The following is a 14,233-nucleotide window of genomic DNA, read 5'->3' as shown; positions in this document are numbered from 1 at the left end:
TCCTTTTTGTGTAATGGACGAGCTATCTCTCATCTGTTCATTCCTCTAACATACCAGGAAAGTAGAAGCACTTGTAAAGCATGGAATAGCATTTGGATGAGGAGAAGGATAAAGGTTAGTTAGGTGCTTCATAGCTGAAGTAATACCCATGGACATCTAAAGAGGGCCTCATAAGGCCATTCAGTCCAGACTCTCAAGTGACCTCACTGCACCACTGCTGGGAATTATAGTTCCCAGGCAGTCTAAATGACAAAACTGAATTGAGTCCCAGAGCTGTGTGAAATGAGTATTTGCTAGTGCACCTTCTCAGGAAATATCATTCTCTGGACAGGGCCACGCTGACAATCAACAATCATAAGACAATTACTTGAGAGGATACAGCCGATGGCAGCTTGAACATCAAGTGGCAATATGACATTGGCAAACAGTTGGAACATCACAAACAGGCCTTTATTTTTTCTGGAAGGAAGGTAGTCCTTTTTTCAGGAGTTGGTATAGCCCTATCCTGATACCTTTGTGATTCATCAAGGTGGATGCAGCCCACCAAACATGTACAGTTCCACCCCAATTGCTTGACAGTTCTTTTCGCAGTCTCAAGCAGACGGGGGACTACTTAGTTGCCAAAAGCTGCATTTGGGTTGGTGAGTGTAGCCTGACATGGCTGGAATATCTGAGTGGGTCTTCACTTGATTCCAGAGACATTGTTCGTTTGAGTTAAGAGACCAGATTATTTGCAGATTCCCATGAGACCTGTGATCTCTTGCTCGGCTGCTATAGGCGGATACCAAGTCACTAGATCTGAAAGGTCTAATTTTCAGCTGCTGCAATCTCGTACAGCCCATCTGCTTGCATGCTGATCTGCACCAGCTAAGGAAGTGTCCCATTGGCTTCACTTGGCTGTACAAATATATTTAAAGAGATTTCTTCCCACAGGGCAGAGCTGAGACCAGGTCATGTGGGTGATCAGGAAAGCAGGCAAGTCCTCTTGTGTTTATGGCGGCGCTGTTTCTTCAGGGTGCTCAAGGCTGCTTTGGAGGCTTCTGTAAAGATGTCTACAATATTCTCATGCAAGCGGGCTGAGCACTCCAGGTAGGCAACCGCATGGAGACGCTGAGCTAATGCCTCTCCCTGCAAATAGTTTGGATAGAGGAAGCAGAAGAAAAGAACAGAACAGACTTTGTTACTTCCTGAATCAAGGGAATGGGTGGAAATGAAAACACATCCTCTACGGACGATTTATAGCCCTTTAATGGCAGAGAAGGCCTAAAATATTTAGGTACTTGAGCAGAAATCCAAATTCTGGGTATCATGTTGAGAAGATATAGCAACATAGGACAATTATATTTTATAATATATCAACTATAATGCACAAAATATCTGGCACTTTTCTGTCCTTTGATGGCACCACATCATCTGATGCCTGAGGAGGGCCATCTCATTCAGGTGTCTTACCTCATACTTCTATTAGGAAAGAACTTGCACTGCAATCCAAGCTGCCCTGGGTTATTGGCCATTCCTCTGGCAAGGATCAGCACATAGAAGAAAAACTGAGTAACACCTTTTGTGCCTCTAATTGGCCAGTGAGGAAGGCCTCCAAAACTTTACCAGGCCTTGCATATCAGTAAATTATGCCCAGGGGGCTGTCTTTGTTTTACCTCCTGGTATGTGATGGGCTCTAGATTGTCATGATGTAGCTTCCTTAGCTGAATCTTGTCCTTCCTTAGATCTGTCTTGCAGCCAACCAGTAGGATGGGAATCCCCCTGCAGAAATGATTCACTTCAGGATGCCACTAAAAGGCCGGGAGTGGAGAAGGGAGAGGGAGAAGAGATTAGTGTACAGTGGGGCAGGAACAGCTTTTTTGTTTATTAGAACCTCAAGAATGAGTTCTAGAACAAAACACAGCTCACATAAGTGACTATAGCTTCCCCACAAAAATGGATTCCTGGTTTCCCCTTCTTTCTTCACTTCAGCAATAGAATTTGGGGCAGCAAGAAAGGGGGAAGGGTAATTTTATTGTTGCTATTGTTAAATAGTTGGAAGTTAGAAATATTTACCAATCAACACCTGTAGATCTGGATCTATGCTATGCCACCTCTAGATTACAGTAGTGATGACTGAAAGGTTCTGGTAAATAGATGAGCAAAGGAAATAAAGCGATTTTTCTAGAGAACCACAACCTAAAGCTTTTAGCCTGTACACTAGATTATATAGGAGATGTATTTTGGACAGCTGGTGGACACCTGATGGATAATATTTTTCTTGCTCTCACCACCCCTTGACAAAGTTTTTTAAAAGATGTAATTATCTTTTGTGACAGAGATAGGTTTGTATGAGTCAGTGCTACCCTGATACACTATCCACACTGCTACCCATGTTTATGATAGAGACAGTGTGACTATTTACTTATTGTCTTTTATCACATTAATCCCACAGACATCAAATATTGTCAATGAGTATCGTAGAGAGACTTGAGTTAATAGGTATTCTTATTACCTTTATTAGAATATTGTCAAAGCTGGATGGGTTGGTAACATCATAGCACATGATAACGACATGAGTCCCACTATAAGAGAGGGGCCGGAGCCTGTCATAATCATCTTGTCCTGGATGGAGTGGAGATAAAACTGCATGCATTGGTTTCACTTTTCAACACAAGAGCAACCTTTCCCATCGATTGCAATATACAAATGCAATCCTCTTACATCACATTTTGCTATCTAAAATATGCATAGCTAGGCCTTTTATTTATGTGTAAGAGGATTTCTGTCCTGCCTTCCTGCTATATGGCACCCAAGGTGACATATCCGTATATGTCAGCTCAAAAGTAATTTGTATTGAGTTCCGTGGAGCTTGTTCACGGCTAGGTGGGTACAGGGTTGCATTCTGTGACAGAATTAATATTGTAGGGTCTGTTTTGACTGATCACACTTGAGACAGAAGGAAATGCAAACTTTAAACATGGCTTCAGTGCTAACAGGCATCTTTTTCTTACAAGGAAAGCGGGCAAAGTAAAAAAGTCAAGAATGATCCCAAACCTACAGCGTAGCTCCCTACATGAATTAACCATTTGGGATGAAATTCTGTGCTTGATTACACAGAAAAGGGCCCAGAAGTTGCAGTATGCCCTGGCTGGGGAATGCTGAGGCTAAACTGTGGAAGCATGCATGGGATGGCCCTCTTGGTGGATTTTAATTCAGTTATTTGTCCCTCTATACAGTGATTTAATTAATGGTTTTTGCTTATTCCAACTGTCAATGGACACCATTCTATTATTAATAGGCTTTGCTTTCTTAAAACCTTTCCTCAGCTGCTTGCAAAGTGCAGAGTGGTCCAAAGTGGACACAAACTCCTTCCTTTCCCTGAATTCTTCTCCTCTGCCTTAGGAAAAGGTGCAGCTATTTGAATGCCTAGTGTTTTGCTTAGCCCCAAAACATCACCCTATATTTCAAGATGTGAGAAAGGATCTTATTTTCTAGAGATGAAACAACTCCTTATATGGCTCTGCATTTTCTCTCTTCAGTGACTGAGCAGCTAATTCCATGTTGGAAAGTTCACATGGTTAACATGGAGACCTTTTTCTTCTGAAAGTGAAATTTCAGGTAGAAAGTTTGACCCAATTAACATTCAACCATTGCCTAGGTTCCTTGCCTTATGCTTTCTCTTTCATAATACAGCCGTTTATGCTACAGGTGTGCTTCCGTAGGGGAATATTGTTGGGTTGCAGATGACATTATTGTTAATCTGATGATCCTTCCTGCCAGTCTTAAGGTAACTAAGCAATCCTGAGTGCAGCAGGTGTGAAGCAATGAGACAGAACTAATATAGGCTCAACCCCATCCATGCTGTGTAGTTACAATTTCCCCCAAATATGCAATAAGCAGCAATGGTTGCGCGCGCGCGCGCGCGCGCGCTCTCTCTCTCTCTCTCTCTCTCTCTCTCTCTCTCTCTCTCTCTCTCTCTCTCTCTGTGTTAGCTTCTGGGCTGGCATGGCTCATAGGCAAAGATTCAGCATTCATCCATTCATTCATTCGTTCAACTTACATTCCACTATACTAGTCCAAAGACTCTCCAAGCAGATTACAATATCACATAAAATAATATTTCATAAAATAACAATAATAAAAACAATAAAACAGAGAAATACGCAGTTGTGGTCAGGTACCAATAAGTTAAAATGCATTAAAAGAAAAAACAGTATAAATAATATCCAAGTATTAAAATCAGTCATAAAATGTGTGGAGAAGAGGACTGTTTTTCCCTGGTGCTGAAAAGATTGCAAAGAGGGCGCCAGGAGAATGACTTTTGGAAGGCCATTCTATGAATGGCATGTCCCAAGCTCCTCATTTCTGCCTTGCCCTGCCCTGGCTTACTGCCTCTGTCATCTGATCATCTGTCCAGATGGAGTGAGGCTTTGGCCAGGGAGGAGTCCCCACTCTCACTATCCTGGGAACAGAATGTAAATACCTTTCAGTCATGAACATGGGATGGGTAAGACTTTATTCTTACTTATGCCCTGGAATGGGATGGGAAGGATTTATAGTCTGTCCTGCTGCTCCCAGATTACCAGATCATGACAGAAGCTCTGAAGAGCTCTGTATAACTACTCTGCAAATTGTAAATTTGACATTTTACAGTCTCTAGAGCAGCGACTTTTCTGTGTCTAGAAGAGAATTGTTTCCTATATGACTATACTGAACGTGTCTGGTTGGGCTAATACCAGTGTAAAGGAAAATGTTTCACATCCTTCCAGAAACTGTAGGGGTAATGAGCTAACCTGACAAGCTACACAGCCTGCAGTTCTTTGTAAACAAATGAAGGAAAAGTCACCCAAAATTTTATGATGATACATTTCGTTTGCATTATTAATTTAGCAATCCAAGAGGGAGGAACTGCCTTTTCAAATGCTCTGTCATTTTCTCCTGCAGGATAGAAGGTGGGTTACGGGAAGCTTTTAAACTTTTATTTATGGTTTTTATCTCTATGCTTTCTTTCATTCTTTCTATTTTTCCCTCCAATGGATTGGTCTAGTTCTCCCTGTGCTCTGGAAGTCTGTCAGGGCCACTTGAGACATTAAATCCTGCAGAAATACCGTCTCCCTGTGCATGCCTATGGGACACCTTTTTGTGCAATCTGGGATCAGAGGACCAGCCATGGACCTAACAGAGGGGGTTTGTGAGGATGGGTTACCATCTTTGAGGGCAGAGCTTTCTCTCCTTCCCTAGAGGACAAGTCCTGAAAAATTCTGTGGCTCTTCCAGAGATCATATGATTCCTAAATGTATTTACAGAATTCTATTTCCCCCTTCAAAGTTACATTTGAAAAGGAGCCAATTTGTTGCAAAGAAATATATTTAATATAATATTCTTTCATCAGAGATTTTCCTCATCTTCTCCTCAACGCAGTTTTGGGTTATGGGGATATTCCCACCTCAGCAAACATTATTTAGACTAGATTGACTTTTTTGGAAGGTGTGTGTCACATCTGTTTGTTTGCTTATTATATTTATATCCCACCATAATTCCTCTCAAGGAATTTAAGGCAACGTACATGATTCTCTTCCTCCATTCCATTTTATTCTCAGAACAACAACCCTGTGAGGTCGGTTGTGCTGAGCCTCTGACTGGGCAGTTGGCTCCATGGCTAAGCAGGGATGAGAACCCATATCACCTGAGCCCCAGACCCTCACTCTTAACCACTACACCACACTGTCTCTCATTGCAAGTCTTTAAAGCAGGGGTGGGCAATTAATTTTTCTATGGGGCCACATGAGAAACTTTGACAGTTGTTAAGGGCCGGACCAATACACTTACAGATCTGCTCAATATATTTCTCTATAAAAACAGTAAATGAAACATTACAATGATACAATGAAAATGTGGAGCACAGAACAACACTAATGAATATTCACAAAAACATTATCATTACATGAAAAGCAATAAATTCAATTCAATTTAGCAGATCCTTCAAAATAAAAGCAGTGCAGTTGTATTGCTTGCATCTATATTACGACGATATATATTTGCATTGACTTTTAATTTGCCAGTGACCTCATGCGGGCCAGTCAGGGTCAGCCATCGGGCCGGATGCGGCCCGCAGGCTGTACAATGCCCAGGCCTGCTTTAAAGGCTGTCTTTTGGAATACTGAAGGCCTCTCTAATAATCTGCTCCATCAAGAAGATTGTAGTACCTGCCTGCCATGCCCCACCTTTCTTCATGCTTGTCTAGTTCTTATCATCAGAAATAGGGTTGTAGAGAAGAAACTTGTTAAAGTAACTCACTTGTCTCCCATCAGAACTGATGCTCAAATACAGTTTTTCGCCATGGGAATTCAGTAATGAATTAGTAAGCAGAAGGGCTCTCACCGAAGTGGCAGCAGATTCTTTCTTCCATTGTCAAGCATAGGAACTCCTTCAGTCCTCACGCCAAGGTCAATTTCAGAGAAGTTCTCAGGGATCACCTCCCTGTGGTGGGTGGAGCCATAGGCAGAAGGGGTGGAGCCAAAAGCACCCCTCCCCCCAACATGTTTTTCCTTAAGGGTCTTACAGGCAGTTTGCATGCCGCGGCAGAGAGGTGTTTCGACATTTTAGAGGGGAAGATGGCTGCACCAAAGCCTGGGAACTACCAGGGTTCTGTGGGAAAGCGGCGGGGACAGGGGAGAGGGACCCCAGGAGGGGTAGATTTGGCCCCTGGACTTCCAGCTCCCTACCTGATGCTTCTGGAGCGTAAGGGAAGTTTGGGCCACCTTATCCAAAAGCAGTCTTTGTAGAGGGAGTGGCACGCATCCAGGAGGAACCAGCACCTTTCCCTCTTAGTTGGGCTGCATAGCTATAGAGAGATCATGGGATATCCCATTTTCCATCCCTGCAGGGCTTTCTCCTGTATACTGGTGAGAGAGGTCCTCTTTCTGACACACAGGATTTGTGATTTGTTCACATCAGCCTTTCCCCCAGATATAAAGCCATATGTGGGAAAAACATAATGTGAGAGAACTTACAGGTAGGAAACCTATTATTGCATTTTTAAATCCTTATAGACTCGTAGTTAAGATATTGAAGGGGATTGTTCCTTATGTCATTGCAAACAGCCTCTTCAACAGCCTAAACACATTCTTTCATTCATCACTCTCAGGTCTGCTTTCCAAACTCACCGCCCTGGAAATTTGCTGGCAGAATTGTGAATCATAGGAATGTGCAAATACCTGAGTTACAGTTAACTTTCACCCGTGAGAAGCTGCCTGTATTACTTGAAAACTTGCCCATTCTTGCACTAGCATAATTTGGCCCAATGTAACATCGGAGTGTTTTTTCCCTTATAGCTTAACACTCAGTTTACCATTCTCTCTTTCTCTCTCACTCTCTCTCTCTCTCTCTCACACACACACACGCACGCACAAACATACCTGCTGTATCCCAAAGATTAATATGCACTTGCTTGTCACCAAACTGAAAGGGAGCCGAATACTTCTCAAACACTGTTGGGACATAAACCTAAAAGAAAAGGAAGAAGAAACTCATGTTTTTTGCGTAGTCTGCAAAAATGAATAGATGTACTGTACTATTTGATCTAGCCCGTAGGGCTGGGAAACTGTGGTTTCCAGATGCTGTTGGATTTCAACTACCTTTAGTTCTGGTGGTAATTCAGCATTCGTAGGGTCACAGGGTCCTACCGTTATTGGCTGAACATTTCCCCTCCATTTGGTACTGAGAACCCCTTTCCTTCTCTCAGTTATTTTTTCCAGCGAGGGTTTGCTCCATGCGTAACCACATTGGTGCCCTGGCATGAGATTCTATGGCATGTGCACCTTCTAAATTAATAGCATTTGAAATTTGGCACCAGCTCTCCTTTTGCTTCATTGACTATGCTAAAGCCTTTGACTGTGTGGATCACAACACATTGTGGCACGTTCTTAAAGAGAAAGGAGAATCAGACCATCTTATTTGTCTCTTGAGAAACCTGTACGTGGGTCAAGAAGCAACAGTGACAACTAGATATGGAACAACTGATTACTTCAAAATTGGGAAAGGAGCTCGGCAAGGCTGTACATGGTCACCCTGCCTATTTAACTTATATGCAGAGTACATCATATGAAAGGCTGGGCTAGATGAATCACAAGCTGGTATTAAGATTGCCAGGAGAAATATCAACAACATAGAAACATAGAAACAGAGTGAGTCAGAAGGGGTCTCCTGGGCCATCTAGTCTGACCCTTGGCTCCAGCTGGCTCTGCTCACATGCCCACTATGTGCATGTCCAGCCTATCTTTGAACACCCTCACTGATGGGGCCTCAATGATGATATTTATTTATTTATTTATTTAGAAAATTTCTATGCCGCCCCATTCGCCGAAGCCTCGGGGCGGCTCACAATACATCAATTAAAATATAATTAAAAATATAAAATGAATTAACATATGCAGATGATACCACTCCAATGGCAGAAAGTGAAGAGAATTTAAAGAGCCTCTTGATGAGGGTGAAAGAGGAGAGTGCAAAAGTTGGCTTGAAACTCAACATTGAAAAAACTAAGATCATGGCATCTGGTTCTATTGCTTCCTGGAAAATAAATGGGGAAGAAATGGAGGTAGTGACAGATTTTATTTTCTTGGGCTCCAAGATCACTGCAGACAGTGACTGCAGCCAAGAAATTAAAAGATGTTTGCTCCTTGGGAGGAAAGCTATGGCAAATCTGGACAGCATACTAAAAAGCAGAGACATCACCCTGCCAACAAAAGTGCGTATAGTCAAGGCTATGGATTTCCCAGTTGTAATGTATGTCTGTGAAACCTGGACCATAAGGAAGGCTGAGCGCTGATGAATTGATGCTTTTGAATTGTGGTGTTGGAGAAGACTCCTGCGAGTCCCTTGAACTACAAAGAGATCAAATCAGTCAATCCTAAAGGAAATCAACCCAGAGGGCTCTCTAGAAAGTCAGGTACTAAAACTGAAGCTCAAATACTTTGGCCACCTAATGAGAAGGAAGGATTCATTGGAAACGACCCTAATGCTGGGAACAATTGATGGCAAAAGAAGAAGGGGAGGGCAGAGGTTGAGGTGGCTGGATGGGGTCACTGGAGAGGTAGGTATGGGCCTGGGTGTATTTCCTCCAGGGAATGAAGGACAGGAGAACCTGGAGGAATGTTGTCCATGGGGTTGTGAAGAGTCAGGCACGACTTTGTGACTGAACAACTCTTTCATATCTATATTTCACCTGTTCATGGGCAAAATGTATGAGCAGGTGGTTGTATGAAGCATGGTAACAAAAGCATATTTTTTAACAAGTGTGCAGAGAGGTAATTTCTCCATCTTGCTCAATAAAGCTTGATTTCTTTCTATTTCTCTACTTGCTGTAATTGTTGAACACACACACACACACACAGACAAAGCTTGTGGGGGAGGGGTTTTTTTAAAGCAAAATTGGGCTAGTCATTATTACATATGAGCCAGGTCACTGTTACTGACCCTAAACAAATGAAATTCAAAGGAGACTTCAAGGTGAAACTGTTAAAGCTTATCAAGAAGATAAAACACACATCTGCAGCCTAAATTGTGGGAGCTTCTTCTTCTAAAAAATGCACTGCAAGTGTTAGTAAGCTTGCCAATACCATTTAAAAAAATCTTCAACACCGCCTTGTTGGTCACTGTAATAATTTCCCCTCTGAGCAATCCTATGTTTCCAGCATGGTGTCTGAAGGTCATCAGGATGCTAGGAACTCCCACCTGCCACCTGCAGCCACATAGACAATGTTTCAGCCTGGTGTGTGTGTGTGTGTGTGTGTGTGTGTGTGTGTGTGTGTGTGGTGGGGGGGTTTGAGCAGGGATGTTGTGGAAAGCGCTGGGGTGTCCTTCTTTCCTGAAGTGGATGTTTTGATCTTGGGAGAGGATGAACTGGCTGTGTTGTGGGTGGGCGTATCAGACTGATAAGCTCAGAGGCCCATCTGGCAGAAAATGTAGGAAGCCGGAAAGGCCAAAAAGCTGCTGCCTCTCCTTCTACCCCACCAGCAAGTGCCCTACATAAAAGCCTCCAATTTCTGGGACTTGCCTCTAGCAGGTGTCAGCGTCACATTGTCAAGTTTTGCCCCCAGTGCTTTTACAGCTTCAGAGTCTCCTCTACTACTGGAAGGATTGATTGAAGCTGAACAGACGAATCGAGGATTATAAATAGTTACTATCGTTGATCAGGTATAATACACAGGCCCTTAAGAATGGAATAATAAATTGAATGGTCCTATTCTGCTCATTAAATGGATTCCTGCATCTACCTCAGAAAGACTGATTGATTTTGGTTGCATCTCATTCAGAAAAAAAATATTTCAGATATATTGGACACCACAACATCTTTTATCTAAGTCAGCTAACCGTTCAAGGTGTTGCATAGCAAATGCTTCTGTACCCCATGTGTTGGGTATTTGGGAGGAGGTAATAATATAATAGATAATATAGATAAACTTTGGGACTGAGGGTTCTTTCGTCTTTGCTACTGTGCCTGTCTTCTCGGTTCTCTACTTCATCTTGGAACTTAGTGCAAGATCCTTATAAACAGATTCTCTGTTCCCTTTTAATGGCTAAAAGACTAATATTATACCAATGGAAGGACAAATGGCCACATTCAATAACATAATCAGTTGAGGATTTAATGAAGCTTTCAGGCTTTGAATGGGTCATCTTTAGGCCTCGTCTGCAAGTGGGCAAATACATGGATGCTTGGTTTGCGTTTGTTAAAGTCTAGGCATTATTATGCCTAAGGACACTAGTATTTCTGGCCACATATAGATACGCAAACACCCCCCCCTTGCATAGGTATGCATTCTGATACATACATTGAAAGCTTATGCTAGAAAACCCTGCTATTTCTATTTGTGCTCACATGGGGCCTTGGGCAGAGTAAGGCCGCTTCCCCGGGCGGTCGAGAGAGGCGCGTTGCCGGTGGGGAGGGCGGCGGCAAGCGGCGCTGCCTGCATCCAGATTCGGCCGCCGACTGCCGGTCTGGCTGACAGCGGAGAAGGAGGAGGAGGCACCCTCAGCCTGTCCTTTGCCCTGGACAGCAAAAGGTTCTGGGCTGGGCCTGTCGCAATAGACATGCATCTGCCTTTAGGCACCAGCTTAAGATACATCTGTTCCATAGTTATTTTAACAGGTGAATTTTCTTGATTTTTAATTATGTTTAATTTTTATGCTATCATAAGCGGCTGCCAATATGTAGATATTGTTCTAAACTAAAATTTTGATTGGTTCATGTTTTGTTTTTGGAGTTTGATGCAATGTATATTTTATTAATGTTTTACTATTTTCATTTTGTTTATTTAATGATTTTATTATTATTGATCTTTGTAATTATGTGTTGTTGTGTTGTGTTGTGTATTGTATTGTATTGTTTTTATGCTGTCTCGGGATTTTATCACGATGCAAGCTGCTCAGTGTGCCTATGGCTAGCAGGGTGGTATATAAAATAAATAAATAAATAAATAAATAAATAAATAAGCCAGCCATCCCAAGATAGTTCTTCATGCAACTGAACAAAGTGGATTCTAATGTATGAAATCTTATACTGTAACACACCTAGATTTCAGATATAACAGGACTCTTAGTTGTTTTAGGTAAACAAGAGCAAACAGGGTTGAGCTATTTCTATTATGTGTTGGATTCAAAGCTGTCAGTTTATCTATATCACTTTAGATGCCATCAGTCCTATAGGGAGAATTTTCTTTCTCCACTGTCCCTGGAGAAACAGTGTACATTCAAAATATGTCTTCAGAAAAACCTTTTTTGATTTTTCCAAGCCATGTTGCGTTTTGTATAGCATAATATTGGCATCTTAATCCATATTTTAATAGGCTTGCTAACACTAGTAGTATTCCTGGTCACCACTCCAGTTCTCCCTACTGAACTAGGTACAAATTAATGAATAAATAAATGAATAATAAATTAATGACTAAATCCAGAAGAGCTAGGGACATAATGCCCATTTTACATGAAAAATAAAAAGGGCTGCTTCGCTTCTGGCTGTTGCTAGAATTTAGCATCTACAGGTTCATGTCAGTGAAAATGGCACGCGCACCTTCCAGGGATCAGCTCAGGACAGAAGAAACATGGAGTGTTTGTCTAGCCCTGAAGCAGCACGGTGAGAGTCCTGGGAGCAGAAAGGTGCCCCTGTGGGCTGCGGAGGCTTACCTTAGGGAACTCTCCTTTTGCGAAGACCATGAGCAGCGACGTCTTTCCACAGCCTCCGTCTCCGACTGTAACAACTTTGATCTCAGGGATTCCTTCAGTCTTCGTCTTGGTCCCTGACTGCCCTGAAGTCTCTGGAACTCCCTGCATTTCCACCAGCTCCTAGGGCCCCACGACAGATGCCTTTGGGGGGGGGGATCCAAGGAAGCAAACCACCCAAGATCCTCTTCTTCTCAGGGGCTGTCCAGAGGTGGCTTCCAATGGAGAGAACCTGGTCCTTCCTGGTGAGCCTTGCAGTAAAGTGTCCACAGGGCAGAGTGGCCAGCAGCCACTGGAGAAGGACGGGTGTGGCAGGAATGCGAGAGATCGGCTGGCACAGGGCGGAGAGTGTAAACAGCTGCACACTCACCAAAGGATCCACCCACCTTGCAATGAAGAACTACAAAGTAAATGATTAAGACCAAAAGGAAGTGCATATGTAGGCTTTGGGCTTTTCCTTAGACTGTGGTGTGCCAGACAGGTGCAAGAGATCAAGTGTTATATGCAAAAGAGCACCAATGCCCATATATTACTTCTCAAACCAGACAGTGCAACAAAACAGCCATAGCAAGAAAGACAGAGGTGTCAAATACATACCAAGCAATGCAAAGATTTATTAATTTATTAAATTTATATCCCACCTTTCTCCCACTGTGGAATGCAAGGTGGCTACATGCTGTTCCCGGGTGGTCTCCCCTCCAAGTTCAGGCCAGCCCCAGACCTGCTTAGCTCCAACATGGTAGATGTCTTATGTGCCTTCAGATCATACTATGGGCATCTCAGTTGCCTTCTGCTCATGTCCTACCTATACTCAGGTTTATTTATTTATTTATTTTTCGATTTATATGCTACCTTTTTCCTACAAAGGGCTCAAGGCAGCTCACATCATTCTCCTCCTCCATCTTATACCCCCAACAACCACCCTGTGAGGTAGGTTGGGCTGAGAGTCTGTGACTGGCCCAAAGTCACCCAGTTGGCCCCATGGCTGAGCGGGGACTAGAACCCAGGTCGTCTGAGTCCCAGTGCCACGCTCTTAACCACTACGCCACCCTGGTTTACCCATGTATTACACAGTGGTGTAATAAAAGCCCGCAAAGGGACAGGTCCTCTGAACAGTGATTTGATCCCCTGTTCCATGCACACACATGCAAGCATTCACTTGGTTTCAGAATCAACTGTAAGGCACAGAGAAAACGGCGCAGGTGGAACTTTTATATATGGAGAGCTGTGCAGGACAGACACTGCTGTGCTGTTAACTGAATGCCATTGTCAACGAAGTAGGCCCGCTTCATTTTAAAACTTGCAGATCCATGTATGAGAGCGATTGGTTGCTTTCTGATTCCCTGCCAGCTGAACAGAGACTGAACTGGGCAGCATCTTTGGGGCTGGGGTTAAACGGGGCAAAGGAAGAATTCAGGATCCTGTATGATGAGTCCAGGAGTTCTTAGTGAGGAGCCCCATGGCCCCAGGAAAAGCCAAGCTGGTCTACACCTGCTCTGTTCTTGCATACCTTTTAGGGTGGACATGAATGAATCTCTGTGGGCCATTACCTTTGTCCCCAAATCAGGCTGGCTGAGGCTGCTTTCACAGGCAAAGATTTCTTTCTAATCACAGAGGCTCTGATCTTTCAGGCCTCTCCTTAAATCCTGGTTTTCTCTTGTCAGAAGCAAATGAAGCAAATCTTTAAAAACAACAGAACAAAAATGAGTTTCCAAGTCCAAGCCTGTGGGGGACATCTATAGCCTTAAGGGTTGCACAGAAAGTTGCATCTGGTGAAATAATATCTTGGGGCATTCTTTCGGGAATATCCATTACGGGCAGAGTTGATACCTTTTCAACTGTTCCATATCACCCCCCACCTTTAACAGCAGCCTAGCAGACAGAAATACAACTGGTGAAGCTGTCCTCATGGCTCATTTCCATACTGGTGGAAGCTTCATTTGCTATATGGTTCTGTGGAAGCTGTTAAAAGTATGGCAGAAGAGCCAGTAAAAAGGTGGCATCCCGAACAGTAATGGGCACAGGATCT

General features: G+C 43.1%; 1 protein-coding gene across 1 annotated transcript; it reads right to left on the bottom strand.

Moving 5' to 3' along the window:
- Positions 1 to 458: 458 nt before the first annotated feature.
- RHOD (ras homolog family member D) lies at positions 459 to 12,468 on the bottom strand. The gene is made up of 5 exons (XM_044438238.1): positions 12,169 to 12,468; positions 7,401 to 7,488; positions 2,495 to 2,604; positions 1,656 to 1,790; positions 459 to 1,128 (listed from the first exon to the last, which is right to left on the bottom strand). The coding sequence occupies exons 1-5, from the start codon at positions 12,313 to 12,315 to the stop codon at positions 964 to 966; spliced, it is 645 nt and encodes a 214-aa protein (XP_044294173.1). The 5' UTR covers positions 12,316 to 12,468; the 3' UTR covers positions 459 to 963.
- Between the last annotated feature and the right edge of the window lie 1,765 nt (positions 12,469 to 14,233).

Source organism: Varanus komodoensis, unplaced genomic scaffold (genome assembly GCF_004798865.1).
Source record: "Varanus komodoensis strain SLA01 unplaced genomic scaffold, ASM479886v1 scaffold32, whole genome shotgun sequence".
NCBI classification, from domain to species: Eukaryota; Metazoa; Chordata; class Lepidosauria; order Squamata; family Varanidae; genus Varanus; species Varanus komodoensis.
The sequence above is the reverse complement of the archived record's forward strand: the minus strand, read 5'-3'. Positions and strand labels throughout refer to the sequence as shown.